Source organism: Rhinatrema bivittatum, chromosome 8 (assembly GCF_901001135.1).
Source record: "Rhinatrema bivittatum chromosome 8, aRhiBiv1.1, whole genome shotgun sequence".
Lineage (NCBI taxonomy): Eukaryota > Metazoa > Chordata > Amphibia > Gymnophiona > Rhinatrematidae > Rhinatrema > Rhinatrema bivittatum.
Window position 1 is genome coordinate 262,622,387 of NC_042622.1, and position 17,700 is coordinate 262,640,086.

Sequence of the window (17,700 nt, forward strand, 5' to 3'; positions counted from 1 at the left end):
ATACACATATATGCCCATACACACATATATATATAGCAGTTGGCAAAGCATTAGGACCCTTTGGGCATTGCTTTAGTGAAAGCTACTGAATGGGACATACGCTAAGAATTGCTTTATTAATTTTCTACATCAATCATAGTCTACACTTGAGAATTTCACATTTCATAATATAGCAGGCCATCAGAAAAGGGGGGCGTGGGGGCGGGAAGTGCATCAGTGAGAGCAGCTGCAGGAGGCTGGAAGAGCCGGAGTCGGGCTAGAGAGGCAGAGATCGGATTTTACAGACCGGGATTAGAGCCCCCCGAGAAACTCCCCCCATTCCCACGATGGCATTAGAGTGCCGGGGCCTCTTTCTGTTGGAGCTGGCTGGCCCCCGGAAGGATCAGGGCCTCTCCCGGCACCGGTCCCTGGCACTTTCCTTCTTCGGGCCCGCAGGACGGTCCAGTCCCTGAAACGTTGTGGGCGCGGAGCCCCCGGTAGCCTTTCAAGGTCCCGGCTGTCCTCCTTTATTCCCTCGGAGGCCGAACAGCTCCTCGGGGCCAGAGGCTTCGCCTCGCCGGTCCCCGGTCTCTACTCTCCGCCGCCTTGCATCTGCTTGCAGAAGGCCTCGAACTGCTGCTGCTCCAGCTCCGTCATGACCCGGTTGAGCGCGTAGATCTCCGCCCGCTGCCGCTGCTTCAGCTCCTGCTGCGCCGACTTCTGCTTGGCCTTCTCCTGCCGGTTCGGCGGCTCCTTGGGCCTGGCCTTCTCCTTGCGCCCGGCCGCGTCCATCCTGGCTGGCTCGCTCGCCGCGCGACCACAGGAAACGGCTGCCGGCGTCGCGCGCCCCTTTCCCGGGCGGCCGGGCTCGCGGACACGCCCTATCTCCTCCGCTCTAAACCCGCCCCCTTCCCTTTACCCAGATAAACCCCCGAGGCCTTAACCCGCCGCGCCGCCCCGGACTCGCTTTAGCCTTAAGCAGTGGCCTAGGTGGGCTCTGGGGCTTTGCATGCGGTTGTACAGCGCTGTGTACGTCCAGTAGTGCGCACAAATAAACGTTCCCAGCCAAGTTGCAGATGAGACTTTATTTTATTTTTTATTATTGGCTTTTAACGCACTCGTGACTGCCTTGCCACAGCTCCGCCGCTCCCTTCATCCGGTTCATGCCGGAGGCGCTCCGGTTCTCTCTCCGTTACGTTGGGTGCTGCAGACGTGCAGGGCCGGTGTGCTCACGGCCCCAGTACACACACACACACACACGCCGGTTCTGCTTTACAGCTTTACCGGCACCGATCGTTCAGCACCCTGAAACCTTCCGGAAGCAGGCGGCGATCCGGCTCGGGGGAAAACGATAATGCGCTGCTCTTTCGGCTTTGCAGCAATATTAAGTCTCGCGCGGACGCGACCTCTTCTAGCGCGGGCAAGGAGCGCGAGATGCCCGCGGCTGCTAAAGGCCCCGCGCGTACAGAGGGTTCTTCAGAAAGACGATGACGGGCAGGTGCTGCCTGACTTCCGGGTACTGCTGCACGTGGCTGAACCAGCGAGAGACGTTCACGTAGCGCTCCTTCTCCCGCACCGGGAGCTCGGCCATCAGGGGGTGCAGGCCGTAGTAGGCCAGGATGTCGGCCAGGGTGAGGCGATTCCCTGCCAGGTAGACCCTGTCCTCCAGGTAGGCGCTGAGCTCCCGCAGGACGGGGCGGGCCTCCTCCGGGCTCGCCCGCCGGTCGATCCGCGTGACCCGGTACTCCAGCCACTGCTGCACCGCCGCCTTCTCCTCGCTGGAAGCCCCCAGCAGCTGCTCCTTGCCGGCCTGCCGGGCGAGGTACGCAGCGATGGTGGCCAGGCCCACCAGCCGGGGCCCCTCGTTGGTCTGGAGCACGGGCACCGGGCGCTCCCCGCTCAGCGCGCCGAACTTGTGCCCTCGCGGCAGCCCCAGAGTCTTCTCCAATGAGCTCAGCTCGGCCAGCAGCGCCGCCGCCATTCCGGCCGCAGCGTCAGCACGTCAGACGCAGCGACGCCGAGCGTCCCGCCTGCTGCGCTTCCTGTAAGGCTCTTGTGCAGCCCCAAGCCCCCGGAGTAGATAGGGGGGCGGACCGTCCGTTTACGTAATAGAAATAGGGCGGCGCCCGAGAGCCCGCAGCTCCTTCCCCTAGCCTCGGATGGGTGATTAGAGGGCCAATGATGGCCCTTATTGCCCGGGGGGCGGGGCCGGATCCCTGTCAGTTCGCCCACGCCTCCTTGCATGTTGCACTGTTAGCTCCTGAAGGTTTTAACCGTGCAAGGGTTCACGTTCCCAGCCTCTGAGGTTCACACCTCTTGGGGTTCTAAGGGTAGGAAATTAGGGAAGCTAAATAATTTGGCAGTGCAGTAATAATGGGAGATTTCAATTGCCCCAGTATTGACAGGGGTAAATGTAACATCAAGGCATGCTACCCTTCAAACTCTTCCCACTCTGTGAAGAATACCTAAAATTTGTGTAATCTAGTCACTGAATATTTTCATATTCTCTGGCTCTCCCCCCTGATCTTTCACTCCTCAAATCATGTACCCCCACTGATTAACTTTGTATTATTGACCACTACATTATTGCCGTATAACTCCTCCCACCCTTTGATGAACCCCTGAAACTCGTGCAACTTATTCACAGAATTGTCGGGCCGATATAGTAAAGTTCGCGGGAGAGCGGAACATAAGAAGAACATAAGAAAATGCCATACTGGGTCAGACCAAGGGTCCATCAAGCCCAGCATCCTGTTTCCAACAGTGGCCAATCCAGGCCATAAGAACCTGGCAAGTACCCAAAAACGAAGTCTATTCCATGTAACCATTGCTAATGGCAGTGGCTATTCTCTAAGTGAACTTAATAGCAGGTAATGGACTTCTCCTCCAAGAACTTATCCAATCCTTTTTTAAACACAGCTATACTAACTGCACTAACCACATTCTCTGGCAACAAATTCCAGTTTAATTGTGCGTTGAGTAAAAAAGAACTTTCTCCGATTAGTTTTAAATGTGCCCCATGCTAACTTCATGGAGTGCCCCCTCGTCTTTCTACTATCCAAAAGAGTAAATAACCGATTCACATCTACCCGTTCTAGACCTCTCATGATTTTAAACACCTCTATCATATCCCCCCTCAGTCGTCTCTTTTCCAAGCTGAAAAGTCCTAACCTCTTTAGTCTTTCCTCATAGGGGAGTTGTTCCATTCCCCTTATCATTTTGGTAGCCCTTCTCTGTACCTTCTCCATCGCAATTATATCTTTTTTGAGATGCGGCGACCAGAATTGTACATAGTATTCAAGGTGCGGTCTCACCATGGAGCGATACAGAGGCATTATGACATTTTCCGTTTTATTCACCATTCCTTTTCTAATAATTCCCAACATTCTGTTTGCTTTTTTGACTGCCGCAGCACACTGAACAGACGATTTCAATGTGTTATCCACTATGACACCTAGATCTCTTTCTTGGGTTGTAGCACCTAATATGGAACCCAACATTGTGTAATTATAGCATGGGTTATTTTTCCCTATATGCATCACCTTGCACTTATCCACATTAAATTTCATCTGCCATTTGGATGCCCAATTTTCCAGTCTCACAAGGTCTTCCTGCAATTTATCACAATCTGCTTGTGATTTAACTACTCTGAACAATTTTGTGTCATCTGCAAATTTGATTATCTCACTCGTCGTATTTCTTTCCAGATCATTTATAAATATATTGAATATATTTTGTACATATGAATATATTCTGTACATATATTCTGTACATATGTTCCTGATTTATGGTTCCCAGTTACATTTAATTGAGTTTATGAAAGTTCTCTTTAATAGTTTTCCTGTATACTTGTGTTAATGTATTCTGCCTTGAGGCGACTGTTTTAATGTATTTCCGCCCTGGAGGCGACTGTTCAGTTCCTTGTAAACCGGTGCGATATGTTTTCTTTACAAGAACATCAGTATATAAAAATAAAAAACATAAAATAAAATATTGAACAGTAAGGGTCCCAATACAGATCCCTGAGGCACTCCACTGTCCACTCCCTTCCACTGAGAAAATTGCCCATTTAATCCTACTCTCTGTTTCCTGTTCCGGACGAACGCCTGCTCTCCCGGCGCACGCACCGGCCCTCTGGCAACAAATTCCAGTTTAATTGTGCGTTGAGTAAAAAAGAACTTTCTCCGATTAGTTTTAAATGTGCCCCATGCTAACTTCATGGAGTGCCCCCTCGGCGGCTGTCAGCGGGTTTGACAGCCGATGCTCAATTTTGCCGGCGTCGGTTCTTGAGCCCGTTGACAGCCACGGGCTCGGAAACTGGATGCCGGCAAAATTGAGCGTTGAATTCGGCCCGACAGCCGCAGGCCGAATTCAAAAATTTTTTTTTTTTTTTTACTTTTTTTAGCGAATGAGCCTTAAAACCCTCTGGAACTGCTCACCTGTGACATATTTATGCTGAAGCAATAGCATCCTTCAACCACCGGGCAATAGTAGCCTTGGAATCTTTATGCACTTTCCTGGGATCGCTTCACAAGACAGAAAGGTGATCTAACAGGCGAAAATCATTAGTGACCTCCAAGTAACGCATCAGCACCCGCCTGACATCCAAGCGCTTCAATTCACGAGCATATGGAGAATTCTGATCCAAATCAGGGAATGCAGGCAACTGAACGGACTGGTTCACGTGAAAAGCCAATACAACCTTAGGCAGAAAGGACTGCATGGTTCTAAGAGAAACCCCAAAATCAGAAAACCTAAGAAAAGGTTCGCGACAAGATAGGGCCTGAATTTCTGAAATTCTCCGAACTGAGCAGATAGCTACCAAAAACACCATTTTGAGTGTAAGGTCCTTCAGAGTGATGCACCTGAGCGGTTCAAAAGGAGGTTCACTCAACGTCCTAAGGACCAAATTCAAACTTCAGGATGGGCAAACAGCTGGACGTGATGGATGCAAATGCTTAGGACCCCGAAGGAAACGAACTACATCCGGAAGAGCCGCTATGGATGCACCATCCACCTTTCCACATAAACATCCTAATGCCGCCACTTGAACTCTGAGAGAACTGAAAGCTAGCCCTTTTGCCAAACCCTCTTGCAAGAAGGCTAGAATGTGGACTATCAAGGCCCGTCTAGGGGAAACATTCGACCTACTACACCAAGAGTCAAAAACCTTCCAGACTCGGACATATGTAAGAGAGGTGGAAGTTTTGCGAGCCCGTAAAAGAGTGGAAATCACCGAATCCGGATACCCCTTCTTTCCCAACTGCCGCCTCTCATAAGCCAAGCCGCTAGATAAAAGTGATCCACCTGATCGAAAAATACTGGACCCTGCTGCAAGAGATTCGGAAGATAATCCAGACGGAGTGGCCGTCCACTGCAAGGTTGAGGAGATCCATGAACCATGGCCTTTGTGGCCATCCAAAAGCCACCATCACCACTGCTCCCGGATGGGCTTCTATCCTTCTCAAGTCCTTGCCTACCAGAAGCCAAGGAGGGAATACATAGAGCAGAATGTCGCGAGGCCATGGGAGGACAAGAGCGTCCACCCCTTCTGCTCTGTGCTCTCTTCTGCGACTGAAGAAGCGCGGCACCTTGGCATTCCCTCGAGTCACTAGTAGATCCAAATGGGGAATCCCTCAGCGATGAGATATCAATGCGAATATCTCGGACAGCTCCCATTCTCCAGGATCCAATCTCCGACGACTCAGAAAATCCGCCTGTATGTTGTCTACCCCAGCAATGTGTGAAGCCGCTATTCTGAGCAGATGAGTTTCTGCCTAGGCCATGAGCTCGTCTGCCGCTATGGGGCGGCTCTTTGTGCCTCCCTGCTGGTTGTTATATGCTACTGTCGTTGTGTTGTCGGAGAGCACTCTCACCGACCGACGATGAACCAGAGGCAAGAACCTCTGCAGGACCAAGTGGACTGCACTGGTCTCGAGACGATTGATGGACCATTGCGCTTCCTGCTGCATCCTGAGATTGGCAAACTGCCCCCCAGCTGGAAAGACTGGCATCTGTTGTCACAATAGTCCACTGAGGGTCCTCTAGATCCATCCTCTGGGACAAGTATTCATGGGTCAGCCACCAAGCTAGGCTGGACCTGGCCGGTTCCTGGAGGGGTAAGGGAACTTGAAAAGCTTCCGACTTGGGGTCCCAATGTGAGAGTAAAGCGCTTTGCAATGGCCTCATATGAGCGAAAGCCCACAGGACCAACTCCAGAGTAGACGCCATGGAACCAAGAACCTGTAAATAGTCCCTCGCCCTGGGAACTGACAGGGACAAGAGACACCGAACTTGCGACATGAGTTTGTCCATCCGATCCTGCATCAAGAAGACTTTCCCAATCCGAGTATTGAATTTCACCCCCAAAAATCCAGGACCTGGGTGGGGGACAACTGGCTCTTGTCCCCAATGATGATCCAACCCAGAGCACGAAGTGTCTACACCACCCTGGCGACCGCCGCCTCGCATAGTTCCTTTACCTTCGCTCAAATGAGCCATTTGTCCAAGAAGGGATGGACCAGGATCCCCTGGCAACGGAGAGCCACCGCCACGACCACCATAACCTTGGTAAATGTGTGTGGAGCGGTCACCAGCTCAAACGGAAGTGCCTGAAATTGGTAATGCTTGCCGAGGACCATAAACTAGAGATACCGCTGATGGTCCTTGCAAATTGCAATGTGTAGGTATGCTTCCGTCAAATCGAGGGACGCTAAAAACTCCCCTGCTCTGACGGAGGCGATTACAGAACATTTATTTTTATTTTAACATGTTTTGTATACCGTATATTCGGTTTTGCCATCGTAACTGTTTACATTAGGAGAATAACATGAGAGTTAAGAATATTAGAACATAAGAAAATGCCATACTGGGTCAGACCAAGGGTCCATCAAGCCCAGCATCCTGTTTCCAACAGTGGCCAATCCAGGCCATAAGAACCTGGCAAGTACCCAAACACTAAGTCTATTCCATGTTACCATTGCTAATGGCAGTGGCTATTCTCTAAGGGGTAGATTTTCAAATAGCGCGCATAGGCGTACTTTTGTTGTCGCTCCAGGCGCCAACAAAAGTACGCTGGATTTTAGTAGATACGCGCGGAGCCGCGCATATCCGCTAAAATCCGGGATCGGCGCGCGCAAGGCTATCGATTTTGTATAGCCGGTGCGCACCGAGCCGCGCAGCCTACCCCCGTTCCCTCGGAGGCCGCTCCGAAATCGGAGCGGCCTCGGAGGGAGTCCTCTAACGCCCTCCCCTCACCTTCCCCTCCCTTCCTCTACCTAACCCACCCACCCGGCCCTGTCTAAGCCCCCCCTTACCTTTGTCGGGGGATTTACGCCTCCCTCCGGGAGGCGTAAATCCCCGCACGCCAGCGGGCCTCTTGCGCGCCGGGACGCGACCTGGGGGCGGGTACGGAGGGCGCGGCCACGCCCCCGGACCGCCCTGGGCCGTAGCCACGCCCCATACCCGCCCCCAAAATGCTGCCGACACGCCCCCTAAACGCTGCGATGACCGGGCCCGCCCCCCGACACGCCCCCTCGGAGAACCCCGGGACTTACGCGAGTCCCGGGGCTCTGCGCGCGCCGGTAGGCCTATGTAAAATAGGCTCACCGGCGCGCAGGGCCCTGCTCGCCTAAATCCGCCCGGTTTTGGGCGGATTTAGGCGAGCAGGGCTCTGAAAATCCGCCCCTAAGTGAACTTAATAGCAGGTAATGGACTTCTCCTCCAAGAACTTATCCAATCCTTTTTTAAACACAGCTACACTAACTGCATAACTGCATAGGGGAGCTGTTTCCTCATAGGGGAGCTGTTCCATCCCCTTTATCATTTTGGTCGCCTTTCTCTGTACCTTCTCCATTGCAACTATATCTTTTTTGAGATGCGGCGACCAGAATTGTACACAGTATTCAAGGTGCAGTCTCACCATGGAGCGATACAGAGGCATTATGACATTTTCCGTTTTATTCACCATTCCCTTTCTAATAATTCCCAACATTCTGTTTGCTTTTTTGACTGCCGCAGCACACTGAGCCGACGATTTCAATGTGTTATCCACTATGACACCTAGATCTCTTTCTCGGGTAGTAGCACCTAATATGAAACCTTTTGTGTAACTATAGCATGGGTTATTTTCCCCTATATGCATAATCTTGCACTTGTCCACATTAAATTTCATCTGCCATTTTGATGCCCAATTTTCCAGCCTCACCAGGTCTTCCTGCAATTTATCACAATCTGCTTGTGGTTTAACTACTCTGAACAATTTAGTATCATCTGCAAATTTGATTACCTCACTTGTCGTATTTCCAGATCATTTATAAATATATTGAAAAGTAAGGGTCCCAATACAGATCCCTGAGGCACTCCACTGCCCACACCCTTCCACTGAGGAAATTGTCCATTTAATCCTACTCTCTGTTTCCTGTCTTTTAGCCAGTTTATAATCCACGAAAGGACATCGCCACCTATCCCATGACTTTTTACTTTTCCTAGAAGCCTCTCATGAGGAACTTTGTCAAACGCCTTTGAAAATCCAAGTATACTATATCTACCGGTTCACCTTTATCCACATGTTTATTAACTCCTTCAAAAATGTGAAGCAGATTTGTGAGGCAAGACTTGCCCTGGGTAAAGCCATGCTGACTTTGTTCCATTAAACCATGTCTTTCTATATGTTCTGTGATTTTAATGTTTAGAATACTTTCCACTATTTTTCCTGGCACTGAAGTCAGGCTAACCGGTCTGTAGTTTCCCGGATCGCCCCTGGAGCCCTTTTTAAATATTGGGGTTACATTTGCTATCCTCCAGTCTTCAGGTACAATGGATGATTTTAATGACAGGTTATAAATTTTTACTAATAGGTCTGAAATTTCATTTTTTAGTCCCTTTAGTACTCTGGGGTGTATACCATCCGGTCCAGGTGATTTACTACTCTTCAGTTTGTCATTCAGGTCTACCACATCTTCTAGGTTCACCGTGATTTGGTTCAGTCCATCTGAATCATTACCCATCAAAACCTTCTCCAGTACAGGTACCTCCCCAACATCCTCTTCAGTAAACACCGAAGAAAAGAAATAATTTAATCTTTCCGGGATGGCCTTATCTTCTCTAAGTGCCCCTTTAACCCCTCGATCATCTAACGGTCCAACTGACTCCCTCACAGGCTTTCTGCTTCGGATATATTTAAAAAAGTTTTTACTGTGAGTTTTTGCCTCTACAGCCAACTTCTTTTCAAATTCTCTCTTAGCCTGTCTTATCAAAGTCTTACATTTAACTTGCCAACGTTTATGCATTATCCTATTTTCTTCTGTTGGATCCTTCTTCCAATTTTTGAATGAAGGTCTTTTGGCTAAAATAGCTTCTTTCACCTCCCCTTTTAAACATGCCAGTAATTGTTTTGCCTTCTTTCCACCTTTCTTAATGTATGGAATACATCTGGACTGTGCTTCCAATGACCACGCCTCTTGCACACTTTTTACTTTTGTAGCTGCTCCTTTCAGTTTTTTTCTAACAATTTTTCTCATTTTATCAAAGTTTCCCTTTTGAAAGTTTAGCACGAGAGCAGTGGATTTGCTTACTGTCCCCCTTCCAGTCATTAAATCAAATTTGATCATATTATGATCACTATTGCCAAGCAACCCCACCACCGTTACCTCTCTCACCAAATCTTGTTCTCCACTGAGAATTAGATCTAAAATTGCTCCCTCTCTCGTCGGTTCCTGAACCAATTGCTCCATAAAGCTATCATTTATTCCATCCAGGAACTTTATCTCTCTAGTGTGTCCCGATGATACATTTATCCAGTCAATATTGGGGTAATTGAAGTCTCCCATTACCGCACTACCAATTTGCAGGTCAATACAGTAAAGTGCGGCTGCGGTTACCCTGCTCCTAACCCGCTTTCTACCCACTTTTTGGCCGTGTTAGTCCAACCCGCGATACACTATCCCCTTTAACCTACTCTTACTGCGTCCTTAAATCACCGGGTAACCCCTTCCGCCTGCGGCATGTATATTACATGTAAACGATCGAATTACCTATTCCCTCCCATACAGTAAAGCGCGCCCCGACTATAGCTTTTTTACCCTGCCGTTTTGCCTCGCGTTTAACCTGCTAACTTACCGCCTACCCTTACCCCTTTGTTAGAGGCAGGGGTAAGGGTAGGAGGCAAACTTTCCCACAGCCCCCGCTCACCTGCCCTGGCCGCGTCCATGGGTGCTGGTCTCCAGGGCAGCCCCAGTCCTCTCCCCTCCTCCCGAAGCAACGAAAGCGGAAAAAATCGAAAAAGCGAAAAAAAAAAAAAAGAAAAAAGAGAAAGAAAAAAAGTTGCAGGGGAGAGAGGACTGGCAGTGTAAAGCAACGAAGCAACTTACTTTTTTTGCAGCCCCCCTCCGGAGACGGACATCGGCGAAAATGACCGCGGCTCCCCTGCCTCCAACTGCCCGCGAAGATGGACGCCTGCACGGATGAAAGCGGCCCCTGTGCGTGCAATTGGGCCGCTCAAGGCATGACGTCACGACGTTTGGCGTCACGGCATGTGACGTCACGTCTTGAGTGGCCCAATTGCACGCACAGGGGCCGCTTTCGCCTGTTCGATGCGTCCATCTTCGTGGGCAGCTGGAGGCAGGGGAGCCGCGGTCGTCTTCGCTGATGTCCGTCTACAGAGGGGGGCTGCAAAAAAAGTAAGTCGCTTCGTTGCTTTACACTGCCAGTCCTCTCTCCCCTCCTCCCGAAGCAAGGCTGCTTTTCGCGCCTTGCTTCGGGAGGAGGGGAGAGAGGACTGGCAATCCCGAGCGTAGGATTGCCCGTCCTCTCTCCCCTGCAACTTTTTTTTTTCTCTTTTTCTCTTTTTTTTTTTTTTTTTCTCTTTTTCGCTTTTTTCCGCTTTCATTTTAAATGACAGACACCAGCGTGTCCGTGAAGCGTTAGGCCAGCGCACCCAGGATACTGTATAGCGCTCTATACAGTAAAATGGGTTGTGCGGGCCTAACGCTTCATGGGCGCTTCTTAGACGCAGCTTGCATTTGCAAGCTATTTACATACAGTATTGAGCGGTAGGTGAGCTGCACTGTGCGTGCGGCAACCGTGGGTGCGCCCGGCACTAACACAGCTCTTCCTACCACTACTTACTGTATCGGCCTGTTGGTTAGCTTCCCTAATTTCTCTTAGCATTTCACTGTCAGTCTCACCATCTTGACCAGGAGGACGGTAGTATACCCCTATCACTATAGTCTTCCCCGCACTCAAGGGATTTCTACCCATAAAGATTCAATTGTGCATTTAGTCTCGTGCAGGATGTTTATCCCATTGGACTCTATGCCATCCCGGACATAAAGCGCCACACCGCCTCCCGGGTGCTCCTCTCTGTCATTGCGATATAATTTGTACCCTGGTATAGCACTGTCCCATTAGTTATCCTCCTTCCACCATGTCTCTGTCATCATTTACTGCTATACATTCTAATTCTCCCATCTTACTTCTTAGACTTCTGGCATTAGCATACAAACATTTCAAAGTTTGTTTTTTGTTTGCATTTTCATTCTGCTTTTTATTTGATAGGGATAAGTTAGAATTTTTTAGCTCAGGTGAGTTTTTAGTTACAGGCACTTGGACTACTTTTCTTATTATTGTAACTTCACTGTCAGGATGCCCTAATTCTAATGCATCATTAGTATCCTTTGAAGATACCTCTCTCCGAACTATGTGCTGCTGAGCGACTGTCGGCTTTCCCCTTTGTTCTAGTTTAAAAGCTGCTCTATCTCCTTTTTAAAGGTTAGCGCCAGCAGTCTGGTTCCACCCTTGTTAAGGTGGAGCCCATCCCTTCGGAAGAGACTCCCCCTTCCCCAAAAGGGTCCCCAGAGCCTAACAAAACTGAATCCCTCCTCCTTGCACCATCGTCTCATCCACGCATTGTTGAGTAGTTTGGTGGGAGGTTTATGTGGGTGGGTATTCTGTTGGGTTCTTTTGGTGGATAACGTCCAACATCTTTTCTGCTTTGTTGCTCCCCCAGGTAGATAGGACCTGTGGACTTTGCACCTGCTTTTTCTGCAGGCAGATTTTTGCAATAGCGTGCATAGATTTGAAAATCCTATCCTCATCCTAAACATGTCCCCAAGAATGCCTCCCCTTAATCTGGCTAAATGCACACGTGCTATGGAAGCTCTCGCACACTTTTAGCTGGATCAAGGGAGGATACGTTTCAAGCAGCCAGTTTACCCAGGGCTTTAAGAAAGGATATGGTTACTTACATAAAAAAAGAAAAAAGATACAATAATGTGAGGGTAGCCTAACTACCAAAAATCCCCATTTTTTAAAATTACTGCACATGCACGACAGTGGTGTTAACCAAAACAATTACTGTTGGCACCACATGGTCAGTAGGAGGGCTCAGGTTTAGAAGCAGAATTCAGTGGAGCTAGAGGATTGGCAGGACCAAATAGCACCACAAGTGATTGTAGGTGGGGTGAGGGAGAGGCAACTCTCCCCTGAGATGGCAGCTTACTTTTGTCACCCTTCCCTCTATTTTGCTCATTCATTCCTGCAGAGAGATGCTGTGAGCTTGCACGAGGAAGATGGAGATTGCAGGATTGGGGCCCATGCATCAGTTGTTCTTATGTAGGGTGGAAGGGACGTAGAGGCAAGAGTGGACGTGTATTGGGCCAGTGGAAGACAGTGCATTTGCCTGGGAAGCAGGCGAGACGTGTCGGCACAGGCTACCATTCTCAGGATACAAGGGGATGTGAGGAATACAATGCATTGCCCTGCCATTGGGGATGGGGGATGATGGCATGGGACAGGACAGCTCAGCAGGAAGGAGGGGAGCCGTGGAGACAGACTGATGGACTTCACCAGGCACCAGTTGACATCCCTCTACTACGGCTGAAGTCGTTGAGCACCATCAGCTGACCTTCAGTGTTCTGGCATTTCCGCTCTGTGAGATGGACTTTGCAGCTCCACTGACATTAGTGAAATCAAATGAAATAAATAAAATGTAAAAGAAAGTGTTCTGTCTTGTCCGGTCAGTGTACCCCAGTTGGATCGTTGGTGGTGGCATTTGGTGGGAACTTAAGCTTGCTACTGAGTTCAGCTCTCCATCCTGCTCAGGTGCACGTGGGGCCTGCAGTTAAAACAGGAAGGGGCACTGGCAGGGCTCAAGTCCCACTCTGTACGGGAGCAGCACAGGCACAGCTTCATCACAGCAGAGCTCCCTTCACCGCATGATGCAGCTGCACCACCAGTACCTCAAAGGTATAAATAACAGGGAGCAAAGAGTTTTCAGAGGAAAGGAGGTTCTAGAACAGGAGGTGATGCTGTGAGGTTCAGACGGGCTAGATTCAGGGAGGCAAAAACAACAGGATTCAAGCAAGGATAGGATAAAGCCAGGGCTTCCCCAAATGGGGTCACACAATCTCTAGCTGGGGTCACAAGTGCCTCAAAGGGCAGCGCTCTTCAGGCACCAGCAGCCGCGTTAGTAGTGGAAATCAGTGAGGGATCTGCGAGTCAGGTTGTGCTCACAGGCCCTGCCCCTGCATGAGTTTCTGAAACCCTGCGTGAGGAGGGGCTGGGACTGTTCAGGGCCTGTAAACTTTGCACTGGCTCAAAGGCTCCACACGGACTTTCAGCACTAACGCCACTGCTGCTTGGAAATCGCCGTCAGGCTTTGGACCATCCACGAGAGGACGGGAAGGCTGACTGTGCACAGGACAGTGATGTGACCACTGCTCTTCTCTCCTAACACTAAACTTACCCAAGAGAAAAACATTGCCCCTGTTATCAGACTGCTCGCCATTTCCACCAGTTGTCATCCCACTGTGACCTGAGGCCCACAGGAAAACGTTGCTGTTGACCTTGGCCAGGGAGGAAGTTTGGAGGAGGAGGAGGAGCTGCTCGAAGGGAGGGATCAGATGCAGAACAGGTTTGAGGGCTGGTTCAGCTAGAGAGGGACCGGCGTTGGGGGGGAGAATGACAGATCAACTGGAGGATGTAAGAATTGGGTTATAAAAATGGCTTGGAACGAGAGAGGATGCGAAAAGGGCTGGAAGGGATGACAGAGAGAGGGGGGATGGCTGCGAAGGTGAGAGCTGAGGGATATAGGAGGGGATCAGCTGGAGGGGGTGGAGGTTGAGAGAGAAAAGCTTTCACTGAAGAGGGCAGAGGTTGAGAGAGGAGATCAGCTAGTATGCGAGGAGGATAAGGCTGATGTGATGGTTGGAGGAAAACCACAGCCCCGTAATCAGTTTTGCTCCTCCTCTGCGGTCATGTGAATTTTCAAGTGCTAAAGTGGGGTTACATTGGCTAAAGGTTTGGGAAGCCCTGGGATAAGCACACAGCAGCCCTAGCTATGAAGAACTGAGGGATGAACCAAGGATCAGCTGGCACTGTAACAGGAAGTAACTTGGGCCCTATTGTCCTGATCTGTCATCAAATTCTCTATTTTTATGCCCTCTCTGGTTTTTCTTGTAGTCTCTGGCTTTTTTTTTTTTAGCATCTGGGAATCTGTCCAGTGTATCTGAGCCTCCAGTACGATCCCTAGAAAAAAAAACCCGTGGAGCATCCCCAGAATATAAAGCATCCATTTGGTAAAAGCTGTACCAAATACTACCAGATTTAAAAAGCTGACCTTCCTCTGCCTCTCCCCCTCCCCGTGCCCTAACACACAGAAACCTGAAGGGGGAGACAGAGAGGAACCTGGGAATGGGCCGATAGAAGGAAGGAGGAGATGGGGAGGAACCTGGGATGATGGGAAAGGAGGAAAGAGATAAAAAGGAATCCAAAGGCAGGGGGAGATGATGCTGCTGGTGGGAAAGGAGGTGGTAGAAAGGAGAAGCTGGAGATAGAAAGGAAGTGCTGGAGAAAATGTGAGATAGAGAAGAATCTCAGGTGGGAGATAAGACTTGGGAGGGAGTAGGTGGGGAGGGAGGAACCTGTGGGGAAAGAGGGTGGATTATTTAATTTAGCCTATTTGTGTCATGGATGAAATCAATTCAAATTACTTTCCTTGTATGGCTAGACTGAAAAACAGGACAATTGTTGTGTCCTGTTCTTGTTTAAAGCAGGACACAGGCCAATTTCTTACAGTGATCCATGTGTGCTGGGTAAACCATGAGCTAGAAAACTACTTCAAAAACTCAATCCACACCTCTGAAAAAAAGGAGAGGAAGTGGATATGAAACAGCCTGACCACTCCATTCTCACTTCATCCATAATCTTTATTTGGAGGAAGACAGGGTTATTTTTTTTTTTTAACAATTCAAATCCAGGCATCTTTTTTGACAGCAAGGTGTAGAAGGGTTAAGGAGCTGGCTCAGGTTGTGGCAGACTGCGAGGAGGGGAGGCAAATGCAGAGAGATCTGTGTAAAAGGCAGCTCTGGGGCAGAAGCATTAAAGTCCCCCTGTTCCTATGAAATCACTATGGTCCTAGAATGTCCTTTTGTTGGCATCTGATATTGGGAGCAGACGTCTGCTCAGCCTTCTTCTGACAGGTTTGTGGTGGCTCCCACTCCTCCTTGCTTCTCTAAGAGTGGTTCACTTTTTCCAAAGATGGATTTTTATTTTTTTTTATTTAAACTTTGGTGGCTATGACTTGTCACGTGGTGAGGCAAAAGTGTAGCTAAGGGGTACCTCATAGCAGCATACTTTCCACTCTGTTTGTCCATGCATCTTTGCTTCCTATTCTCCCTTGTAGCGGGGAGGCCTCTTTTCTTTAAAGGCGAGTAGGCCTTCAAGCCTGTCTTTTGTTGGAATTGTTTGAGCATAACAAGCCTCTTCTATGGCGAGGCCTGTTGCTAAATCGACCTCCATCCCTTGGTTGATTGCCAGCTTTGCCATCCTCACCGCCACTGGGCCCTGAGGAAGGAACTCTCTGGCGAGGGCCAAGGCCTTCCTGAACGCGGCATCCCCCTCTTCGTTCTGTTCGACAACGTGGCTGACCAGGCCCATGGCCTTCGCCTCTTCTCCGTCCACCGTCCGCGCAGAAAAGATGAGCTCCTTGGCCAAGGCTACACCCACGGCGCGGGGCAGCCGCTGAGTGCCTCCCGCCCCGGGGATGATGGCCAGCTTCGTCTCTACCAGCCCCATCTTGGCGGATGATGCCGCCACGATGATATCACAGGACAGCGCCATCTCCAACCCTCCACCCAGCGCGATGCCATCCAGCGCGGCGATGGTTGGCATGGGCAAGTTGGCCATCTCGTTCATCAGTGCCCTGGCCTTGGAGACGAAGGGTGCCACTTCGCTGGGATGCATTTTGGCTCTTTCCTTCAGGTCTGCTCCGGCGCAGAATATCCCAGGGACTTCACTTCGGAGGATTACAGTCCGCGCCTTCTTGTCCACCTTCAGCGCTTCCAGAGCTTTGGCCATCATTTTCGTAAGGTTTTTACTGATGGCATTTCTAGCGTGGGCTCGGTTCAGCCCCAGCACCACCACCCCCTGCTCTTCCCCGTGCAGGTACCGCACGCGCAGCTCCTGCTCGTCGTCTCCTCTGGGCTCCGAGCTGCGGCGCCTCTGGGCTTGGGCAGCCGCGGGGAAGGGGGCGCAGGGCCGCGCGCGCAGCCAGCTCAGGGGCGCGCGGGCCGCAGCGCGCGCCGCGAGCACCGCCATCCTCGGTGCCGAGGCTGCAACCCCGGGCCAGGCCTGCAAGGATCGGCGGCCCCTTTCGCTGCCTAGCGCAGAGCTCGGACCGCGGAGGGCAGTACCCCGGTCCCCCCGTCCCCCCCTGCCTGTAATCAGACTTCACGCTGCTCTTCGCCCCCGGGGCATTACCCGCTTTTCCCCCCAACCATTACGCCACCGTTCTATTTGCCTTCTTGCTCGTCAATCGACTTCTGGTCTTCCTCCTGACGCAGGGCTTCGGATTCCCCAGAATTAGCATGAACCCGCCCACTTCTCTCTGCACTGCAGCTCTTGGAGACTTTAACCCTCTCGTGCCCCGTCTGCTCTCTTTAGATTTATCCAAGCTGCAGGAGGAGGAGGAGAAATCAGTTATAATAAGAGGATGGCTGAAATTTTGTGTATGCAGATGAGCAATTTTTAACCTTCTTTTTTTTTTAATATTTAAGAGCCAGGTTTCACAAGCCCGGCCTCTGAGCGCAATTTATTCCATCCCCCCCCCCCCCCCCCAGTCATGCCACTGCTGCCAAAATCCTCCCCAGCCTCTGAGAAAACGAGATCTCCGCACACCTCGACGACACACTGGTGCCAGGATTTCTGAGCGCAGCAAGATCTGTAGCAGCAGCAGCAGCAGCAGCAGCTCACTAATGCCAGAATTCACAGTCCAGGGGGCATCGTCAACCCACCAAGGTAGATGTTTGGAGGGCACGGAAAGCTTTTCTTAGGAGCTGCACCTTCAATTTAGTCCACACACACCCTAGTCCCATATTGATCTGCTGCTCTTGGACATTAATTTAATGGCGGGGGGGGGGGGGGGGCGGTAGATGTTGGTACTGAATGTTTAGTCTGGTCAGGCCACTATCCTGTATTGGTAAAACTTCAAGAGCTGCGGCCACTAGAACAAATAGATTCTGGAGATTAAATGATACTTCCCCCCCCCCTAAGGGCTGAGTCTATCAGATACAGATATTACCATAAAGTAATATTTTTCGTTAAATGATAACTGGGGATGTTAGTCCTCATATATTGTGGAATGGGATGAAAGCGGTGATTAAGGGTCGGTTTATTCTGTGGGCCTCTAAGAGGAAAAGAGAGAGAGAGAGGAGACGAATTCCC

General features: G+C 50.3%; 3 protein-coding genes across 3 annotated transcripts; all 3 read right to left on the bottom strand.

Annotated features, from left to right (window-relative positions):
- Positions 1 to 97: 97 nt before the first annotated feature.
- SVBP (small vasohibin binding protein) lies at positions 98 to 896 on the bottom strand. The gene has a single exon (XM_029614808.1). The coding sequence runs from the start codon at positions 769 to 771 to the stop codon at positions 571 to 573; it is 201 nt and encodes a 66-aa protein (XP_029470668.1). The 5' UTR covers positions 772 to 896; the 3' UTR covers positions 98 to 570.
- A 153-nt stretch (positions 897 to 1,049) lies between these two features.
- Positions 1,050 to 2,044, bottom strand: EEF1E1 (eukaryotic translation elongation factor 1 epsilon 1). Its single transcript, XM_029614807.1, has one exon. The coding sequence runs from the start codon at positions 1,958 to 1,960 to the stop codon at positions 1,427 to 1,429; it is 534 nt and encodes a 177-aa protein (XP_029470667.1). The 5' UTR covers positions 1,961 to 2,044; the 3' UTR covers positions 1,050 to 1,426.
- Positions 2,045 to 15,164: 13,120 nt separating this feature from the next.
- Positions 15,165 to 16,808, bottom strand: AUH (AU RNA binding methylglutaconyl-CoA hydratase). The gene has a single exon (XM_029614813.1). The coding sequence runs from the start codon at positions 16,573 to 16,575 to the stop codon at positions 15,646 to 15,648; it is 930 nt and encodes a 309-aa protein (XP_029470673.1). The 5' UTR covers positions 16,576 to 16,808; the 3' UTR covers positions 15,165 to 15,645.
- Between the last annotated feature and the right edge of the window lie 892 nt (positions 16,809 to 17,700).

What these genes read in the sequence shown, in the direction of transcription:
- SVBP (XM_029614808.1), bottom strand. Translation starts at nt 771, where the DNA reads ATGGACGCGGCCGGGCGCAAGGAGAAGGCCAGGCCCAAGGAGCCGCCG.
- EEF1E1 (XM_029614807.1), bottom strand. Translation starts at nt 1,960, where the DNA reads ATGGCGGCGGCGCTGCTGGCCGAGCTGAGCTCATTGGAGAAGACTCTG.
- AUH (XM_029614813.1), bottom strand. Translation starts at nt 16,575, where the DNA reads ATGGCGGTGCTCGCGGCGCGCGCTGCGGCCCGCGCGCCCCTGAGCTGG.